Genomic DNA, 21192 nt, shown 5'->3' with positions numbered 1-21192 from the left:
GATTGATGACACGTGCTCCCGTCACATGGTCAAAGTGAGGACAGAATGAGAGATCACGGTTTAGCAGGGGCAGAGTGGGGAGGGGGAATCTTTAATGCATGCTTACGATCATCTGCTATGAACCAGGCACTTAGCATGTATTATTCTATTCTTCCCAACAACCGTGTAACTCTCTCCATTTTACAGATGATGAAACTGAGGTTCAGAGAGGATACTTTAACTTACTCAGGGTCAAGTAGCCAGAAACTGACAGAACTAAGTATGACTTCCAAGTCAGTCTGACTCCAAAGTCCTGTTACTTGGCTACAAAGTCCTGTTACACTACAGAGACTATAAAGTCACTTGCTAATATTAAGTCTTATTATTATATTAGTAATGGTATCGATGTCAATCAACTACAGTAGTTTTCCTTTTTGCTAAGCAATGAACTGACTAGATAAATTAGTTGAAAGATTCCTTTGGGCTATTAACTTTTAAACCAGCTCACTGAGGAGAGTTCACATTCTCTTGGCGGTGACCTTGGTGGCTTTACCTCCTGACCCACACCTAAAGTGTCACCATCATCCTACCTCTGACCACTCACCCCTGCAACCTCATCCTCTCTTTTTTTGGTGAATCTTTTCACATTTCAATTTTAAGACAAGTTAAACAACCACTTAAGGTGTATGTGTTTGTGTGCATGTATGTGTAGCTTTGTATATAAGACAGTACCCATATGTGCCTGGTGCTAAGCATGGTATTTATGCATTATTCATCTTTTCACATATAGTATTTAGATTTTAATTCCAAATTTTACATGGTACTTTAAGTTGAGCTCTATTCTTTGATTAGAAGAGTTTTCTCTCAGTCTAGCATTATTGAGTTTGTTTCCTTGATTTGAAAAAAAAATGCTTATGATAGTCAAATAAATTTACATATATATAATTAGCTGGGATTAGTTTTCCTTGGGGAATGGTAATGAGATCCTGAAATAAGAAAGAATAATGAAGAACTTGATGAAACATTCCCTGTTTACAGGGAACCTAAATGATGGTAATTATGTCTTTAACAAAGTTTTGATTGAGGCCCACTTAGGATCACAAGTGAAACTTTGTTCTCACTTTATGAATATATTAAATTCCACAAGCCTTATCTTTTATATATCCAGGAACCAAACTCAGTTCACACGAAAGAGTAATAATACTAGCTAGCACGCATATAGTGTGTACTATCTGGTAGGCACTATCCTAAATGCTCTGAATCTTCTGAATATCTTCAGGAAGTAGATACACTAAAGAAAATCCACTTTATTAAAAGGGAAACAAAGAAATATTTATCAGTTCTTATAGTCCTTAGATACTTTTGCTCATAAACAAGGTCCAAACGAGTTTCCCTCTTTTGTTTTTCTGTTCCCTCCCCCTTTGCTTTTTAGGAGCTACCTAAACAGATTGCATCAGTGATATAAAACAGCTTCAAATAACCAAGAATCCTACAGCGGGCACCTTCGGTAACGAAAACTAATGAAGGAGAGAGTCTGTCTCTTCCCCTGAGCTTGTCAAAGGCCCTTGCATGCCAACCTCACCCTTTGACATAGATGTCACTCATGTCCTCTCCTGTGATGCTTTTCTCATCCAAGATAACATCCTTGGTGTTCCAGATGATCACGCGCAGGTAGTATCTGAAAAGAGCACATTTTGAAGGTACTTTTTCTTCTAGTCCTGGACTAAGTCCCCAGCCCAGTGTATGTGTAGCAGGGCCTCACGATTACTTACTTCTTGGCTTTCCGGGGTGTGATGTTGAAAGGAGGGCCTGGTGGCCCCAAACTCTTGGGGAAAACATCCACCCACATCTGAAGTTTTCCCTAAACCATCCAAAAAGAAAAAAGAAAAGAGGACTGCAGTTATATTATGACTGGTAGAGACAACAATTTTCTTTCACATTTCTTATGTAAAACTATTTCTTTGGAACTGTTAATTTATTAGTCAGTATAGAAGGCAATAAGTGGAATAGAACATACCAATATTAATCTTTTATCTACAATGTCATTTAGGCCACTCACATTCAATTCTCACTCAGGGGTCTCCAGTGGCTGCAAATGCCCACCTTAGTCTTCCCTGCTTAGTAAGATGAGGAGCTTCCCATCACTAACCCAACCACCAGTACACACACACACACACATACACACACAAACACACACACACACACACACACACACACACACACGCCCTCTTATAATGACTTAAAATTGGGTTCTTCAACCTTGAACGGTTCTCATGCTGTCACTCTATTCATCGTCACATTGCCCACTTCATATCAGTCCTGGTTTTGTGATCCCCAAGGGTTTCTCCACTTACCTCAAGATACAAAATCACAGTAATAAAAATGGTGTTGAACTTTGTAAAGAAAAACTTACAACATGGCACTTTCAAAGGAGGGACTCAAACAACATCAAGAATGTTACTGTTCCTAAAGAGGGTTCCCTGCCATGGGTTCACTAGTGCCCACCACCTAGTAAGAGGCTTGCAGAAAGGGAGGATGAAAGTTGGACAACACTTGTGCCGCCATCTTGGTGACGACAGCTCAGCTGTCTGACTGCCAGACTGGGCCCATCCATCTGACTGAAATGTTCTTCCAGACAGGCTAGGAATGCCATTAAAAAACTATATCAACCATACAAACCAATTTATAGTCTCCAAACTTTTTTTGGATGTCTTGTAGACTCTGTCTTCAGAGAAAAACAGATTGGTCTTCAAGAACGTTGCCAAAGAAACCACTAGATTGGCTTCTTAATGCATTGTGATCAAATGAATTAACTGGAGCTCTTGAAAAGAGATATATTGTACTATGATCCTGACTCTCTTCCAACTAATCTCTAGGGCTCAGGGCTCTATAATACATCAAGCACACTACGGAACGTTAGGCGTCCAGGTGTCTCCTAAAACCTAGCCACAGTCTGTGTCTAATACTGTAGGCAGAAGTGATGGAACATTAGTGGATTCCCAGGGAGAAATCTTCCTCACTTTGTCAGGTGTTGAGACTCTCTGTACAATTGAGGAGTAGGAGGAGAGAGGAGGGGAAATACGCTCTTTGGTGGAAGGAAGGAGAATAAGAAAAGGAAGGAATAGAAATGTGGAACAGAATAAAGGCAAGAAGTAAGTGACAAAATAATCTAGGAAGCCCAGGCCACTTGTGGCTGCTCTTGAGAGATTACCTTGTCCATAGTGTTCTTGTCAGTATCAATAATATTTGCATTAGTTAACATTCCTTAGAGTGTGATCAGAATCCCTCCAAGTACTTGTTAAAATTCAGATTCCAGTCCCCACCCTAGACCTAGTGGATCCAAATCTCTGCAGACACATCCCGGAAATCTTCATTATAACAATCTTCCTCATAGATTATCTTGTCACTGGCCACGTCTCATTTTGCTTCTTTGGAAACTGCTTCCTGTCTTCAGGAACAGACCCTCCCCATCATTATCCACATGGTCCCTGCTTCCCTGATGCTTTAGTCTCAGATGGCGCCTCCTCCCATGCCAGGCCAAGCTCACTCACTTTCCCAGACCCTACCTTCCTGGCTATAGCTGAGTGGCCCCATGGTGGGCAATCGGGCCAAGTTGGGGCGACCAATTCATTGACATTTGGAAGTAGATGAGTTATATTATAACACAAAACACTCAGGAACTATATGTAATATTTGAACTCATAGGAAGATGATCCCAGCAAGAGGGCAGATTACATAAACTCAAAGAGAGAAACAGAGGTAAGAGATGGGGAAAGACGCTGGTTCAGGTTTGTTCTGAGTCACAGCCAATCTCCTCCCTGGGCTTAGTGAGTTATCTGAAAATTCTTACAATGAACTCCCCTTTGGGATGAAGCTAATTTGAGTTTCATTTCTATTTCTTGTGTATCTGAGAGTATTCAAACCCGATAAAAGAAGCAAATCTGTGTCAGCCATTGCCATTGCATTTGGGGCATGGATGATGGGTCTTTAAAGGAGGGAAGCCCCTTTACCTGGGAAATGTTGGGCTGGAAGGTGCTGTGCAAAGTCCTCGTTTCCACGTGCTCAGGGACCAGCCCCTGAGTCCTGAGGATGTAAAGGGCGAGCCGCTCTTCAGGGGCTCCGAGGTGCTGGTGCAAGATTTTGTTGGCTTCTGGAATAGAAAGTGACACTGAAGCAGGGAATGGCATTTGGGAACAGTTCAGCCAAACCGCCTGGGGATTTGCAGCACTCCATCCCAGACTTTGCCAAAATGGACGGGCAGTGCCAATGTGCAAACTTTGGTGAAGGAATAGTTGATAGAAGTAGCTCCTGACCAGGGGCCCTGCCCCACCCAGACTGACACCCAACTTGTGGACTGCCAATAGCTAACAGACCAGAATACACCGGAACGTGTAAGTGGGAGCAGTCCGGATTGACTTCGGTGGCACAAGCTCCTGCCTAGCTCTGCTTCCCGGCCTCTCTTGCAGCTAGATGAGGCCACCAGGCTCAGCTAGAGCATAAGAAGGATGGAAGTGACACGTGTATCATCTCTAGACCTGGCCCATAAGTCCCTCCTGGGAGGATCCTCCATATGCCTTTCTCTTCTAGATGCAGAAAAGAACGCAACCTTAGATGCCTGCGCTCAGAAGGGGGCCACCTACCTGTAGGAACACATATTTTGAATCAATGAGAAATAAAATTCTTTTGTGTTAAACTACTGGAATTTGGATGTTCAACTGTTACAGCAGCTAGCATCACTGTGGCATTCTAAAAACGTGGTCCCCAAATTATCTGACACTTCTCCCAACGAGAGGTGGGGTCTGTGCATTTCCCTTTGAATCTGTAGACATATTCAAACACTAAAGTCTGGAGAAAGGAACCCGTGTGACTTCCCAGGCTAGACAGAAAAGGCCATACAGCTCCTGCCTGGTTCTCTTGGGACACTCAGTGTGGGAAGCCACCCACGAGGTCAGGAGCCCAAATGTCCAGAGAGCGCCCTGCTGGAGAGGCCCGTGGATGTGCTCTCATTGCCAGCTGAGCCACCTGGGCTGTCCCCCCTCAGCGGAACCTTCAGATGACAGCACCCCAGCTCCATCTCACTGCAACTGCGTGAACTACTTCAAGCAAGAACTGCTGAGCCCCTTCCTGACCCACAAAATTGTGAGCAAAACAAATGGTTGTTTTCAGTTGCTAAGTTTTGGGGTGATTTGTTATGTCACAAAAATAATCAGAAAAATCCACATGACTGATACAGCTTTTTTTGAGGGGGGTAGCTACTTGATTATTTGGGGATACCCTAAACCACTAGACCATGTCGCTTCCCAGTTTATTTGCAATCACTTTTGCAGGTCCACACACTAGCAGCATCAGCATTTCTTCATCTAGTCATCCCTGATATCGACTAAGACTAAGTCCTCTTTCACATGGAAAGACAGAACATAGTTAATTACAAGGTCAAGCTGAGGATCAGGAAGCACCTTCCCTCCTGTGTGTCTTTGCTCAGCTTTCCCTGGGTATCCCACAGGGAGTCCAGCATCCTTGAAGGCCAGCCCCACTGCCACCCCCTCTGGATATCCCTGCCCCCTGCTAAGCATGGCAGCATACCATAGCTCTTGTGCCCATGAAGCCTATTTCTGTCAATGTCATAGTGTGGCTAGCTGTTCATGTGTCAGGACAGGTTGTAATATAAATTACTGCTTGGCAAAGAGTGAGGCCCCAGGCCTGGATGTGAGCCAGATGGGAACTTAGTGGGCTCTACAAATCAACCCCCAGTGTCCCTGAGTCTTTTCAAAGAAGGGAATGATGGAATAAACTTAGAAGAGAAATTCTTGCACCACTGTCAGAGCATTTTTGAGCTAATTATATATTACATAGAAATTAGTGAATTACTAGAACTTTGTGTTCAAAGCTCAAATGATTATGACCGAAAAAGGGTGAGTGAAAAAAGACAGGCAAGAGAATGTGTCCACTTTGACACTTGACAAGCCAGAAAAACTCTACTGTAACGTGTTTGTTGTCAGATAATGTCATTTGTGCAGAGTCTCATAAGGCATAATTAGAGTCCTGGCTTTGTCTACTCCACTCCCCCAAACCCAGCAACATAAACGGGTTATTACACTTTGTACCAGTCTACAATCCACAGCAATGTGCTCACCAAAGTCATCCAAACTGTAGTCTCGTCCTCCGTATCTGATTCTATTTCCATCTTCAGAGAGGATGGGCTGTGGGAAGCCTTTGAATTTGGCTACATTTTGAAGCAACTGTGTCGGTCTCAGTTGATCTCGCCAAGTATTGATGCCAGAACTGTGAATAACATCACAGGTGCTGGAGTTACTGCAGGGCCCACAGGTGGTTCTTGGTTTCACACATACATACACATATACTCCTAGATGCTTCCACATGATAGGAACAGGGAATGTGCTCTCCACTTTAGATTTTGCCTAGAAACCTATTTCGGAGGCCTAAAATCCACATTATTTTGGCCTCAGCCAATCAGTTGTCTTTATTTATTTATTTAGCCCTCTGTTTCCTCCTCTGTAAAAGTGAGGAGTTTGAGATCATTCTAATCATAACAGGGAAACTCATAAACTAGAAATTGCAAGTTACATCTCACCAGATACTGTGAAAAGACATCATACAGCAGGCAGAGGAAGAGGGATGTCACAAAGTCTATCAATGTTGGGGAGGGGGAAGGAATCCCTGTTTCCCACAGGTGGGGGATTCCTGCCATCAAACCTTGCTGGACCCCAGTCCCTGACATCCAGGAGAAGCTTGTGCGAGGGGACTGGTTCTCTGAGCTGTGACGTATGCCACCTCCAGGGTGTGGCACTGCTCCAGCGGGCCCTATTTTACACAGCACATGATGTGAATTCAGGCAGCATGTGGTGGCCCTGATTCTCTCTATGACAATCCTATCATTAAAAATGGTACTTAGCCAATTGAAAGGAGCAGTGGAAGAAAGACACTGAGGCAGAGCACCAAAGCTGCCTGAGGTGTGACTGTCACATGGAGCCAATGGCCTCATCAACGGCCAGAGCAACTTACACACAGTACTGCTCAGGGATGCCGCAGTGGGCCCCAAACCGGGAAAGGAATCGGTTCTCCAGGTCGATAATTGTTTCTCCCACTTTTTCGTCACGGGTGAAGGTGTCATAATCATAGACAGAAATCTTCAGGTCTTTATCTTGAGGTAAGTAGCAGTTCAGTTCGTACATTCTAAATGAACAAATGCAAGGTTAGAATCTCCACGACTCGTCCAGGTACCTCACAAAAGCCACATACTAGTAAGAACAGTAAGAGAATATATGCTTGCTCAGGAGGAGATTGTGGGCTTTAAAAACCTAGGTTCGAATCTCACCTCTGCTGCTTGCTAGCTGTGGGACTCTAGGCCAGTTACTTAACTTCTCTGTGCTCAGTTTCTCATCTGTAAAGTGGTGATTATAATACCTGCCATCCAGTGTTGCTATAAGGGTTGAGTGAAGAAATGCTTAGAAAGCATTTGGCATGAGTGCATTTCTCAAACCACAGTATAATAACAGTAATGCATTGTATTAATAACATTATCAACTTTATAATCATCATGTGCCTATTTACCAGGTCTCCTGAGCATCTATCTCTACCTGGCTGAGAGATTAGCAAGGCACAATCACCTTGGTTTATAGTCCCCTATCTGTGCCCCTACTATGTTCCCTCCTCTGCTCCAGCAGGGACCACTAAGCCACAGAACACCTGTGACTCACCGTGCAGGAGCGCAGGGCAGGAGTGTGAGTGGAATTCACCATACGGTGTGATGTACAGGGTGCCCAGAAGGTTCCTCCCTCCTCCCAGACCCTCTGGGGCAGCCACTGACTTTGGTTCCTTAAGACTTTTCTATAGAAACCGCATTAAAATGCAAACCCTTCTGAGACAAAGATAAATAATCAAACAGTTCTCTTTGCGGTAGGTGAGGACTCTGATCCAGAGGCTGCTAAGTGTATGGCATAAGCTCCAGATGGGTGCAGGAGTCTGTATCTGCACTGTCTGCAGAGGTACTACTCCCAGAGAAGGTGCTCAGTAAAGTTTGTTGACGGAAAAACTGTGAGAAGCCTCCTCTCTCCCTGTGTCTCTTTCCCTCCTCCCTACGCTCCAGTGTGTGGACTGGTTCCTGCCCAGGAGCCAGGAATGTTGACCCGCTTGAACAGAAGGGTGTGTGTCCACGGGGCTCTGGAGAAAAGCTTCCAAGATGTCTCTCGACAATCCTAGAGCAACTTCTCTGGACTGCGGCAGAGGCCTGCAGGAGGCAGGTGGCCACGTGGGAAAGGTGCTTGTATCGTGAGCACACAGGAAGCACCGTAACCACACATGGCCCATAATGTCACATGTCCAATACCACATTCCAAGGGACAGGTAATATGTGTCCTCTGAGAAAAAGAATTCTTTGATCAAATAAGGTTGAGAACCACTTCTTTTGGAGTTCCTGCAGACAAACTAAAAGCTCTGAGAAGTCCTGCAATTATGATCTTTTTTAACCCAGGCGTCTTGGTTTGACTAAAAAATACTGTTTTGTTTTTTTTTCTTGGAATATCAAATTAATATCTTATAGAAGACACTGATTTTCTTTTATACCAACATTCGTTTGAATGTGATCTAGAGAATGCCACGATGCGACAGGAATATGCTGAATGATGGCCAAGCCCATAGGCAAGGTTGCCTTTTCCTGAATTCCTGCCCCAGAGTCCCCAGGAATCTCTGCTGAGAAGAAAGCCACCCCCTAAGACGGAGGCCATGGCCCGGAGCTGGCTGAGGGAAAATCTCCACACCCGCCAGGCGGCCATTGGCTGAGCAGCGCCTGACAGCATCACTTCCTTCCAGGGTGGCTCCAAGCAAGACTTTTCCTGCCACTTAATTAAGCTTGTGCTTGGCTCCTCTAAAACGAGCAATTCAGACAGGGCCGCCTTTCTCCCTTCAAAGCTGGCTTTCCCTGCCTCCCAGTCTCCCTCACGGGAGCCCTCCTTCCTGGCCTGCGTGCCTCTTCCTGTCTAGACCCCAGGGCTGGATCAGTGGAAGAAAAGGAAAATGATCACATTGCCGTGCCAGAGGATTACTTCCCCTCCCTGGCCTCGGCACGCGGCCGGGGGCCACGGCACAGAGGGGGAGCGTGTGCACGCGACTGTGCACGTGTGTGCGCCCGGGGGCTGAGCGTGCAGTCTTGTGTGCACGTGTGTTACCGTGTGTGTGCGACTCAGTGATGACCATGCGTGCGTGTGTGCGACACATGAGAGAGCAAATGGGCACAAACCAACAAACGTGACTAGAAAGGAAGTGCACGGGCAAGACAATAAAGCCAGGAATAGAAACACAGGCCACACAGCAGACAAGAGCACGATATTCTCAGCAAGGTTCTGGGAAAGCTACACCATTTTCACAAACGTTTTGAGCAAAGAACATTTCTCCACAGGTGGTGGCTTTGCCACCAATATGGAACATCCCCAAAGGGGTTGAAAAAGCATGGGGCTTGGAATCAGGAATTCCTACTAAATCTGGCTCTATCACTTAGTATCTCTGTCCGCAGAGCTCCGGGAGCCCCCTTCCCTCCCCTGTGGAGTTGGGCTGCCGATCCCTGCCCTGCCCCGACGTGGAGAGGAAAGTCAGGCCATGGCAGCAGCAGAGAGTGCAGCATGGAGCCACACAGACGGGGGCCAGGTGGCCTGGGTTCGGATCCTCACCCTTAGCACATGGGCACATCAGGCACTGATTCTCTCTGTGCCTCAGTCTCCTCTCTTGTAAAGTAGGGATAAAAATAGAGATCTTTGAGATGTTTTGCATAAACAGCTCAGGACAATGCCTGCACACAGTAAGTGCTCCATAAATATTAGTTATTATTAAATGGGGAAACTGTTTATAGCTGAAAAATGCCGGTCCTGTTTAGAGATCACATGGATTGGGTCACTTGAGACAGTTCTGACGAGATAAATGTCACAGTCCAGAAACAAGTCCCGAGCCGTAACGATGAAGAAAATGATGCTATTTGAAGGATCTCTGGGAACAGAAGACAGGCGCAGTGGACATTTTGGCCCTGTCACTTTCTGCCGCCTCCTTGATTTTGGTAACAGAGTCAATGGTACATTCACCAGATCAAAATGGTGGAATCAAACATCCCAGAAAACAGACCCCAAACTGGACCAGGGCATGAGAGCAACGTGTCACCGCAGTGAGGTCACTCCCCTGTCCTTGCTGTGGAGAACCCACAGCTTATCAGACTCCTGTGCCGGGTGCTAACGCTGTCCCTCCACCTGCCAAGGTTGCAGAGCAAATCTCTCCTCAGAAAAGCCCTTCTCGTCACTTACTTTTATCATGGCACTTCTCGCTCCCATGAAATTCTTGTATTTGTGCCTTTACCTATTCATCACCTGCTCCCCTGACCAGCATGTTTGTTTAGATCATGACCACGGTGTCAGAGCTTAGACCAGGGATGGGCACACACGACATCCTTCGTGCACGTTCCATGAGGAAACGGACGACAAAAGGACACTTACAAATGTACCTCACCTGCCAAAGACCGGGTTGAGAGTGTTGGGAATGTAGTGGTCTCGGTCCTCAATGACTTTCTTGCCCAGCGTTATCTTTATGTAAGGGTCACACTGTGAGGACGAAACAGACAGGTGTCACATCACTGCAGGGCGCACGTGGGAGTCAAGTTCTGGGACAGACTCTGCTTCCCTCCACGCCCGTGCCCAGCTGATGACAAGGTGCCCACTGTGGCACCCGTGAGCCTAAGACGAGGCCAGAGCAACACTCCCGTTTTGGTGGCACACAGCCAGCAGTTTGGCTGCAGGGGAGCCGGGCTCTGCCCGTGTGACTGGAGCGAATCTCGTCCCAGCTCACACCTGTAAGATGAGAAGGATGAACCAGAGGACTTTAAGCCCCTACAAGCTCTTAGATAAATCCCCATCAGGACAAGCCTCCCGAATACATTGTTTGGATAGAGTATCTTTCCCCTAGTGAGATAACAGACGCCCAGAAAGAAAGAACATGACAATTACTGCGCTGATGACTATAATTATCTTACTACAGGAGAAGGCCCCACACCCAAACTCTTACCAGGCCATTGTTGTCCTGGGGCTGGAGCTCTAAGCCTTGAACAATGTAAATCCTAACCGTGCATTCCTGTGGGACGCTGTCAGGTAATTCCCGAAACTGCCTGGGAGGGGCCGGCACACTGGGGTCATCCGACAGGGGGTAGATTCGGAAGGAGCCCTAAGAGAGAGACACGGGTGGATTTGCAGGGCCTGGCCCCCCAGGCAGGGGGGTCCGGGGCAGCGCCCTCCTCCACCAGGGCGGTGGAATTGGGCGATGGAGCTGCCACCCTTTGTGGAAGAGGCAACGTGTGCCACACACACTTTGTGTATTTGCAGTAGGGAAAGTGGAGTGATTACAAGGTAATTGTTCGAGAGACCACAGGGGAGAAGAGAGAGCCAGGCAGAAGCAAGGGGGCCAGACCAGAGCCCGGGCGAGAGGCGGAGGTGCTGTGGGCCGTGCGCTGGAGAGGTGGTGGCGAGGAGGAGGGAGATGCCGCACACTTTGCAGAGAGGAATAACAGTAAATATTCTTCAACCCAATGAGGCACCAAGGCTGAGTTCCGTTTTCCTGCATCAGCCCTGCGCATCCCCTCCCCCTCCCAGCAAACTCCTGTTCATCCTTCAGGTCTCAGATGAAAGGGCTCAATTCTTTCAGGAAACCTCCCTGACTGCCCCTGGGTGGGGTGTGTCCCCTGCATGTCTCTGACCCTGCACTCAGCCCTGACCTCCAGTGAAATGGGCTATTTGTTGCCCATGTCCTTTACTGGACTGTGAGCTTCCCAAGGGAGGCACTGGGTCTTGTTCATCACTCTGTCTCCAGGGCCCAGCACAGGGCTGGGCATTGAGCAGGGGCTCGGGAAATGTGTTTGGGGAGGAAGCCAGCAGGCCCGCTGGAGAGGCCACCTATTTTGTCTTGAAACCAGCTTAAGACCAGGAGAAAGCACTGAAGCTGGTTATTCAGAACGCGCGTGCGTGAATCTTAGCTCCAGCTGTCTTCATTCAGTAGCGGCGTGAAACAAGCACCTACTGTGTGCCAGGTGTTGGGACGGCAAAAATGAGCTCAAGGAAGCCAGTGTGGCACAGGGATGTCCACTAGGGCTGACTCTCCTGCCGACTTTGATTGCTCCGTGGGAAATCAGAAGCCCTGGAGACCACCGGGAGGGCACCGTCCTCTGGTCCATTAACAATGTCTGCTGTGGGCAAAGGATTAAGAAGCAGCAGCACAGCTGTCCTGGCTTTGCCAGGTGCGATTGCAGGGAAAGGCGATCCCAACAGCACACACTGTCAATGAGAAAGGAGCTTCCATGGCGGCATGAACCCAGACCTGTGGGAGCCCAGAGTGGGAGTGAGTCACTGCTGCCGAAGGCAATCAGGGAACACTTGACAAAGAATGTGACATTTGAGCTGACATTTGGCACTTAAAGGAATGAGTAGGGCTTTGTCAGACCACAAAGAGGGAAGGAAGAAGAGCCTGTCCCAAGGCTCCAAGTAGTGAGAGGACAAGGTGTGTCCCGGGCTGGGGACAGGCTCTCCCGAGCTGGAGGGTGGGGTGTGTGAGGGAGGGGGACCAGGGGACACGTAGCTTGTGAAAGGCAGGCTCTGCCTTAGGAAGGAGTTGAGACTTGATCCCGTGGAAACCCAAACAATGTCTTTAAGTCATCAAGAAATAGGATCAGATTTGGTTTCGTGGAGGCTGGACTGCAGTGGAACAAGAAAGGTGGCAAGGACAGCCAATTGGGAAGCTGTCGCAATGATCCTGGTGTGGGATGGGGAGGAGGAGCTAGATCTTGGGCGGAGTGAATCTACAGGACTCAGAAGAGGTCGGTGCGAGTCTGGAGGGGGGAAGAGAGACTGAAAATGGCCTTGAGTGTCCTGGCTCCCCCATCGCCCTTTTTTGTTGGTGGCACCTTCCTACCCCTTCAGAGGCTGGAGGACATGTCCCTGCCCCAGAGGTTGGTTGTCCTTTATCTCAGGTCTATAAAGAAATTAAAGGTAGATTCTAAACAGGGCAACACACACATTTTCCTCACCTTAAACTCTCCTACCACAGAAGGATCTTCATTCTCATCTGATTTGCCTCGGTACAACTTGAAAGTATCTGAGAAGTCCGTCAGGCCCTCAAATTCTATTACATCCTCTAGTTCGCAATCATATACCTGAAAACCATCAACAGATTCTTAATTTTTCATTAAAATGCAGATGAAGCCTAAAATCAAAAGGACCGACAATGCCAAGGGGCGTGAGGATGTGGACGGAGCAGCTGGAACTCCAGCTGCTGGCGAGAGGGGGAATGACACAACCACTTCGGAAAATGTCTGGCAGTTTCTTAGGGAGTTAAAGAGTCGCCTATCTGGTGATCCAGAAATCGCCTAGATATTTACTGAAGAGAAATGAAAACATGTCCACATGGTACAAGGATGTTCACGGCAGCTTCAGCGTCAGGAGAAGGGATACACAAATTGTGATACATCCACAGGAGGAATCCTACTCAGCAATAAGAAAAGACAAACTACAGACACACATAACCACGCGGTGAGTCTCAAAGCTACAACGTGGGGCCAGAGAGGCCAGACACACACGGGATATATCCCAGATGAGTCCGCTTATGTGAAGCGTAAAAACAGACATAATCAATCTATGGTGACAGAAGTCAGAGCAGCTGCTCCTGGGAGGGATCAGGATTGTGGGGAATTGATGGGACGGGGACACAGGGGAGCTTTCTGTGGTGAGGGGAATCTTCTTTGTCTTGTTTTGGGTGGTGCTGCACACAGGTGCATACGATAGTGGAAGCTCACTGAATAGATCACTTTATTGTATGTAAATTATTTTTCAGTGAGAGGGCTAGAAGAAGGGGAGGGGAGGAAGGATGAGGAGGAGGGAAGGAGGGAAAGAAGGAAGGAGGGAAAGGAAGGAGGGAGGAAAGGAAGAAGGAAGGAGGGAGGAAAGGAAGAAGGAAGGAGGGAGGGAGGATGGGCTGTGAAACTGATCCCCCAGCCCAGTTTGATCATATTGCTAAATTAGGGGTTCTTTACCTGCTAGTATTTCTTAAGCTGCACTGAGAGTTTATGACAATCACGTGAAGGGATGTGTTTTTTTCCACTTTCATGGGGAAAATTATTTTAGTGACTAGTTATTTCTCAATTTAAAGTTTGTTGCTCATCTACATTATTCTGAAAACTTTAGTGTTTGCTTCTACATGAGTACATGACAGGCTGAAAAATTGAATGAAGAACTGGAAAACTCAAAACATTCACAGCAATATCAAAGATGGCCAGCCCTGCCTAGCTCAATATTTGTCTTCCTCCTGGACACATTTTCCCACGGTTGTGATTTTATGCTGTATACATGTGACAGAATCAACTTTTCAGCTAGTGAAACCCATCCCTGTTCAGAGGACACAATGAAGCATGTTGACATCCTGCGTTGTTCTGCAAAGAGCACTATGACTTCTGGGTCTCCCTGAGTCAAACAGGATCATTGTGGGACTAATTAGTGTGGTGCCAACTCATTCCCAACGCTCTGCCAGATGCCTCCAAGCCCCAGAGTGGCAGTCACGTAACCATGACTCAATAGCTGTCCTCTAGTCCCTGGAATCTTGGCAAAGACAAACCCGTGCAAAAGGGCTCTCCAGGAGGTCAGAGGTTCTCTTGCCCCCATCCCATTAGCACCCACCAAGGGACCGTTCAGTGGTCGTCTTAGCTCTGCACGTGGCCAGGTTTAATGGATGTTCATTCCCCACCCACAGCAGCATACGTCCACGTACCTTGAGCTTGGAATAGCCTTTCTGAATATACTGTCCACATTTTTCATGTTCCCCTAAGGAAGCATAAAATTTACTCCACCAATCCACGACCTCTTCTTCCTAAAGACATGTCAAAATGGAAAAATCTTTAGTGATGACCTGGATTTCCAATCTGTGCGGGAAAACTCATATGTAATAGGCAAGAAGAAATAGGCACTTCTGGAACTGTTATAGGTCAAATGACACTTTTGTTTACATGCGTGATGGACAAAGCATTCACAATTCTGCTCAGAAGCTGGGGGTGAAATGACCATTCTTGGCCAATGACATGTTTGGCTTTAATATTCATCGTGATGCTAGATAATTTTCTTATATCCTATAGACACAATCAATTAATTTTTCTGTTTTTATTTTTTTATCTTGTTGACTTGACATATACATATACATATATTAAATTTAAAGAAAACCTCCACTATATGTTTTTTACTATCTCATTTTCTTCGCCCTTTTAGCCAGTAATGCATTGTAACACAACACCCACTAAGCTGAGAGTTGGAAAAACTGGTTCTAATTCTGGTTCCCTCCTCTATGTTATAAGCCTACACTTATGTTACAAACCATATCAGCTTAGGCAAGTTGTTTACCATCTCTGAGCATCGGTGAAATAATAACACTACCTGCCTCCATCTACCTTAGAGGGTTGTTCTGGGAATCCAGTAAGATCATTAGGTGAAAGAGCTTTGAAAACTATAAAATGTGAAATGGCAGTTGGGAGGCATTATGGCTCATTTAGACCAGTGGCTACCCTTGGGGGTTCTGATTCAATCAGTCCAGGGTGAGACCTGGGCATCCAATATGCTTTCATAAGTGCACCAGGTGACTCCAATGTATAGCCAGTGTTGAGGACCTCTGGTTTTGATGGGTGGTTCTTGGTTGGGCAGAAGGGACAGTATATCAGAGTCACTTAAGGAACATTTTCAAACTACAGAAGGCCTTCCACTCAGACTTAAACAAGAATAGACTCTCATCAGCCCCAACCATTGCTTCTTTTCCTCTCCCTTGGAAGCAGTGATGTTGCCAAAAACACAGAATGTCACCTGTAGTATAGCTTCCTATTCAGTCTTTGGAGAAAGGAAGAACAGATGAGAAAGGCTATTCTTATTTGTGTTATATATATGTGCATTTGTGTGTGTGATGCATGTGTGTGTGTGTGTGTGTTACAGAGAACCCCCTTCATGGGTCAGTAACCCACCCCTGGATTCAGAAAATTTTTATTTACATATCAATTATAGGCAGAAAATACATAAATCTTTTTTTTTTTTTTTTGAGACAGGGTCTTGCTCTGTTGCCCAGGCTGGAGTGCGGTGGTCTGAGAATAGCTCACTGTAACCTCAAATTCCTGGGCTCAAGTGATCCTCCCACCTCAGCCTCCTGAGTAGCTGGTATAATAGGCGTGCGCCACCACACCCGGCTAATTTCTTTTTTATTTTTTGAAGAGGCAGGGTCTCACTATGTTGCCCAGGCTGGTCTTGAACTCCTGGCCTCAAGTGATCCTCCCACCTCAGCCTCCCAAAGTGCTGAGATTAGTGGTTTGAGCCATCATGAGTGGCCTGTGCATCTTAAATGTAGCAAAATGAGTACAACAGTTACCTTTTCTGTCAGCTGCTCATGCACATGTATGGTCAGGAGAGGACAAACCGCATAAGAGGTCACACAGATGTGGAGACCCCACGAACATTAGGTTTAAAGAGGAAGAGAGAAGAAGAAATTATTTTTCATGTAAGCTTTATATTATCAACATTTTGATGGATTATTTAAATTATTCTAGTCAAGATGATCTCATAACTGAACACACCTTATTGGTTTCTTCTCTGAAAATACGCAAAAGGATTACACACAGTACTAAAATGAAAGGCTTGGAGGTGGCCACCCCATCTCATGTTTCCGATAGAGTCAGACGTGTCCCAGTCTGCTCACACAGGGGTCGCTTGGAGGGAGGTGGGGAGCTGCCCATTTCCCTGCCCCAGACCTTTCATTCCATTCATCTCCTAAAATATTTCCCCAACTTGGCCCGATTCTCCTCTCTTCAAAAACTCCCCTGTCCCAGGGTGTGTTTGACTGCGATCTCATGATGCAGGTCCTTTTCTCTTAGTTTTCCTCCATGCCAATGTCATAGCACAAAATAAATGCTCATTCGTCAAAATTACTCCAATGTGAGGATGCGAGTTTTTCATTGGCCAAATCCTTCCATGTGAATTTTTGCATGGAAAATCTACCCTGACCTTGGGGCACAACCAGGAGCTGAGAAAATGAAGAGCTGAGACAGGGGTCTTGAGTGTGGTCCTGGTGCCTGCTGGGACGTCAGCCAAGCTTATCCTCAGCGGCAGCTTAACAAAATGCTGCCGAGATGCCCTTTCTGAAATCCTAACTTCAAGTTCATATCTAATGGATGCTTCTCGCAGCTGCTACGTATTTTCCAAATTTGATATTCATTTGGCACAACAGAATTGCCAAGAGAGGCAGAGAGACAGACAGATACATCAATTATTTCTATTAGACACATACCAAAGAGATTAAGGGTTAAATCGTCACAGCCAAATTGAGATTTTGGAGAGAGGGATTTGATTCCAAAAGTACTCTTACATTTCTCAATGGTTCCTGAATTCAGGTTTTTAGAGTCTGTTTATTCACATCTATTTTCAGCTATTCAAAACTGCTTTGAAAAACAGTTCATGATTTAGAAAGCATTATTTAAGACAAGTTGCTGATTGTAAAATTTAGGATTAGCATGAGAGGATATATTCGTGCCTACTCGCTCATTAGTTCACGTGGAGAAGTAACGGAAGCAACCAACGTGACTTGCTTTATTACTTCTAATAATGAGCTTGCAATGGGAACCAAATCATTAAACGGCACGGAAGATTCTTCCCTTAGGCTTGAAACAATCATATTTGGTTAAAGATCACCTTTCACTCCAAAATCTACTAATAGAAAGAATCTGAAAGAAGAATCCAAGTCTTTAGACCGAGGTCCCACAGTCCCAGGCAGCTTCATGCATTTTCTTATCATACATACATGCACTGTCGTTGGAGAAGCCATTTTGCTGAGTGCTGTTGACATACTGCTTAAGCACTGGAATTGGAAGGTAATTGTTGAGACGGCCACATAGGAATGTCCGTGTTATCTGGCTAGCACTTGACCAATTTGCCCCAAATACTTATTTCTCGCTTTTCTTGTGGTAGTGCTCAGCCCATTTGTTAAGAACACCCATGGACATTGTGAGGTAATGCCATGAGTTTCTGGAGCATGACAATGTCACCCAAAGCCATAGTCTCCAGCCCCCAGCAATAGCACAGTTAGCTTTGACACAATCCCCTCAGTTTACCTATATATTAGGCCTGCATCGAGTTAGTGGTAATACATTTACATTACATGTATATTATATATACATGTAATACAGGACATCAGCAAGCTTGTCATTGGCTCTTCTGAAGTTCAACTTTGCTCATCTGACTTTGCATAGATGTACAATGTCTACCCTGATGTACAGGCAGACTCAGGTTTCTAGAGATTTCAACCAGCCTTTCTTATCAACAGTGTACCTCTACGAGGTGTTAGTAGAGTAAGATGATTAAAGTCATTTACAGTACAGTGGGGATGACTGACACTACCACCCCCAATCCTGCTATGTTGCAATGTTTAATTCTACAATGTAAAGTGAACTTTTGTAATATGTTGCTACCGTAGCCTAGTCATCTCTGGGTTTTGTTTTGTTTTGACACAGGGTCTTGCTCTGTTGCCCAGGCTAGAGTACATTGGTGCAATCATAGCTCACTGCAACCTCAAACTCCTGGGCTCAAGCAATTCCCCTGCCTCAGCCTCCTGAGTGGCTGGGACTACAGGTGTGCACCACCACATCTGGCTAATTTTTAAATTTTTTTTTTTGTAGAGACAGGGTCTCATCATGTTGCCTAAGCTGGTCTTGAACTCCTGGCTTCAAGAGATCCTCTTGCCTTGGTGTCCCAAACTGGTAGTCTCTTACCTATTATTAAGAAATGAATGAAAAGGTTGGCATGGATTATTGACTTTATTCTTCTCCTGCTCCCCAACTGTATTTAGGGCTACTGAGTACACAGAAGGCACGTAGTAAGAACTGATCGACAACAGGAGATGGTAAAGCTGGAGGCAGATTATAGAGCAAGATCTTAAACTATCTTTTTTCCAGAGCAGTTGTAAAAATCTACGGAAGGGTCTCACATATATTAACTTCCCCCAAGGCTACTACTGTCTTGTTGGGAATATTTGGGGTGGTTTACAAAGGGATAACAGTAGCTTTGCCCCATGGGATGGGAAATTTGATATTGTCATTTGTGACCGTATAGGATTCCCAGAGAGTAGACTCAAGCACACTATTGCATGGTGCTGGCTGTGGAGACCACATTTTATTCAGTCCAATCGTTAGTGAGTTTAACGCGGTGGGAAGGAAGTAGATTTTTTTAAAGGCACTGTTTATGGACATAACACATTAAAGTACAATCATGTGCATTTTTTGGCCAGTTTGTACATTAAAACATGCTGTGAAAGTTCATCGTAAATGCCAAAAGAAACAGGGTGATATTTGGTGTTTTCTTTTTTCTGGGCTGAGACTTTTTCTTTCCCCTTTCCTGCTTGTAGAAGTGGTTGGAATGGTTTTAAAATAGGGTCTGAGTATTTCCACCAATTTCTTCACTTCAAAACTACAGTGAATATAAAAATCTGAGTGTCCCTTATACTGACACATAGGGTCATTAAAAAATCCATGACACTTCTGCTTCATTCAAGGAACAAACCTGGCATGCTGTATGCATCCCTGTTCTGAATGTTGCACTGGCATAAATTTGTTCCTGAAACTTTTCTTTCTGGATATCACTCAGACTGTCCACACCAGTGGTTCTCAGACCTGGATGCACATTAAAATCACTTGGGGAGATCTGAAGATATACTGATGTCTAGGTCTTTCTGCCACTTGGGTTGTGAGGGTGGGGCCTAAGCCTGGGTATTATTTTAAGTATCCTGGGTGACTGGTTAGTGATGGTTGAGACCACTGTGTCTTCATAACTACTGATTGAGTGCAAGATTTAGATTCTTGTCTCTACTCGGTCCTCGATAAGTTGGTCTGATGATTATTATTTTAATTGCACTCAAAAGATGTTTGACTGAATTCACCAAATGCTTAGACATCTGGAAGATAAAACTGACACTATCAATGATCAGCTCTGAAGCCTACCTTAGAAGCCAGTAATGGTTTGGTGTCTTCTACTTCGATAACAACGTCCCGGCAGGGGGGGGCAGACATAAGGGAGGCTGCAAGACAGACAATTTCTTAATCCAAGATACTTAGAGAAATACAGTGGTGAACATTTTACTCCAAGTTCAAGTTTAACAGCCATAGCGTGGATGGTAGAGTTTATTCCTGGATGAGACTTAGTGAATGGAGAGGACAACACCTGAGTCTAGAAAATAACCCAACAATCCATCATTTTCCCCCAAACATATTATGGTTTTAGACATTTTCTAGGGGACTGTATGGTCCATTTTTCTTTAGTTCTGGACAATTAGCCCAGTGCTTACACACAGGAAGCTCTCAGAAAAGAAATGTGTTTCATACACGTCTTTAGAGGGTATGGGCGTGGTGGTTGGAGAACCTACATTTAAAGGAGCCATCTTTTCTTTGAATTTGTTGTAAGTCACAGAAAATAAGAAGAGAAGAGATGAGAAAAAGGAAGGAAAGGAAAAGAAAAGCAGAATGGAGAGGTGTGTATTTCGGGTCTGAAGGTGCAGTGGCTCTCTCGGCCCTCGTTCTCACAGTGTGTGCAGGGGAGAAGGCTCAAACTCGTGACTGTGGATTTTTTTTTTTCTACTTCAGAAAAAAGGATGAATCAGAGATACAGGATGCTCAGACCCACATAGCAGATGAGTTTCAGAAGCTCTGGAAAATCAATACCAAACCTTATGGAAGCTTAGATAGAACTGGTTAGAGGCACAGCTGCTGAAGTAGAAGACATCTGCTTCAGTCTTGAAGCGACCAGTGATCAGCCAATGAGGGTGTTCCAGCCTCCGCCGGGGTCTAATCTCAAGGCCGGGGGCCCTGGGATCTCGTGCACTGATGTGAGTGACCCAGACCCCAGCCTCTGACACAGTCCCTGGCACATGGTAAGCTAAAACCAACTAACTGTTGAATGGGTAATAGCAACATCGTTAGCTATTACTTATTATGGAAATCTAAAGTAAGTATCATGCCCTGCTCCATCCCTTACGTGGTGATTATATGACCTAGTGCAAGTCATTTACACTTTTCCTCTGTGGATAACAATGAAACATCTTTCAAGTTATGTCACAACAATGTTGGGATGCGTTAATGAGGTGAGACAACAGACGAAAAGCAATTTGTTCCAA

General features: G+C 45.5%; 1 protein-coding gene across 5 annotated transcripts in view; it reads right to left on the bottom strand.

Moving 5' to 3' along the window:
• MYOF (myoferlin) overlaps positions 1–21192 on the bottom strand; it is a 142396-nt gene that overhangs the window by 10908 nt on the left and 110296 nt on the right. For 3 of the 5 annotated variants that reach the window (XM_045567794.1, XM_045567795.1, XM_045567799.1), the window contains 12 exons: positions 20024–20100; positions 17833–17889; positions 16408–16419; positions 14779–14877; positions 13046–13171; positions 11038–11193; positions 10486–10577; positions 7003–7173; positions 6113–6261; positions 3990–4129; positions 1752–1840; positions 1562–1657 (listed from right to left, as the gene is read on the bottom strand). In XM_045567794.1, the coding sequence (XP_045423750.1) occupies positions 1562–1657; positions 1752–1840; positions 3990–4129; positions 6113–6261; positions 7003–7173; positions 10486–10577; positions 11038–11193; positions 13046–13171; positions 14779–14877; positions 16408–16419; positions 17833–17889; positions 20024–20100 (1264 nt within the window). The remainder of the gene's footprint in view (positions 1–1561; positions 1658–1751; positions 1841–3989; positions 4130–6112; positions 6262–7002; positions 7174–10485; positions 10578–11037; positions 11194–13045; positions 13172–14778; positions 14878–16407; positions 16420–17832; positions 17890–20023; positions 20101–21192) is intronic. The other 2 variants (XM_045567796.1, XM_045567797.1) reach the window with 1 other exon arrangement.

This window comes from Lemur catta, chromosome 14 (assembly GCF_020740605.2).
Source record: "Lemur catta isolate mLemCat1 chromosome 14, mLemCat1.pri, whole genome shotgun sequence".
Taxonomy (NCBI): domain Eukaryota; kingdom Metazoa; phylum Chordata; class Mammalia; order Primates; family Lemuridae; genus Lemur; species Lemur catta.
This window is presented reverse-complemented; position numbering and strand designations above follow the sequence as displayed.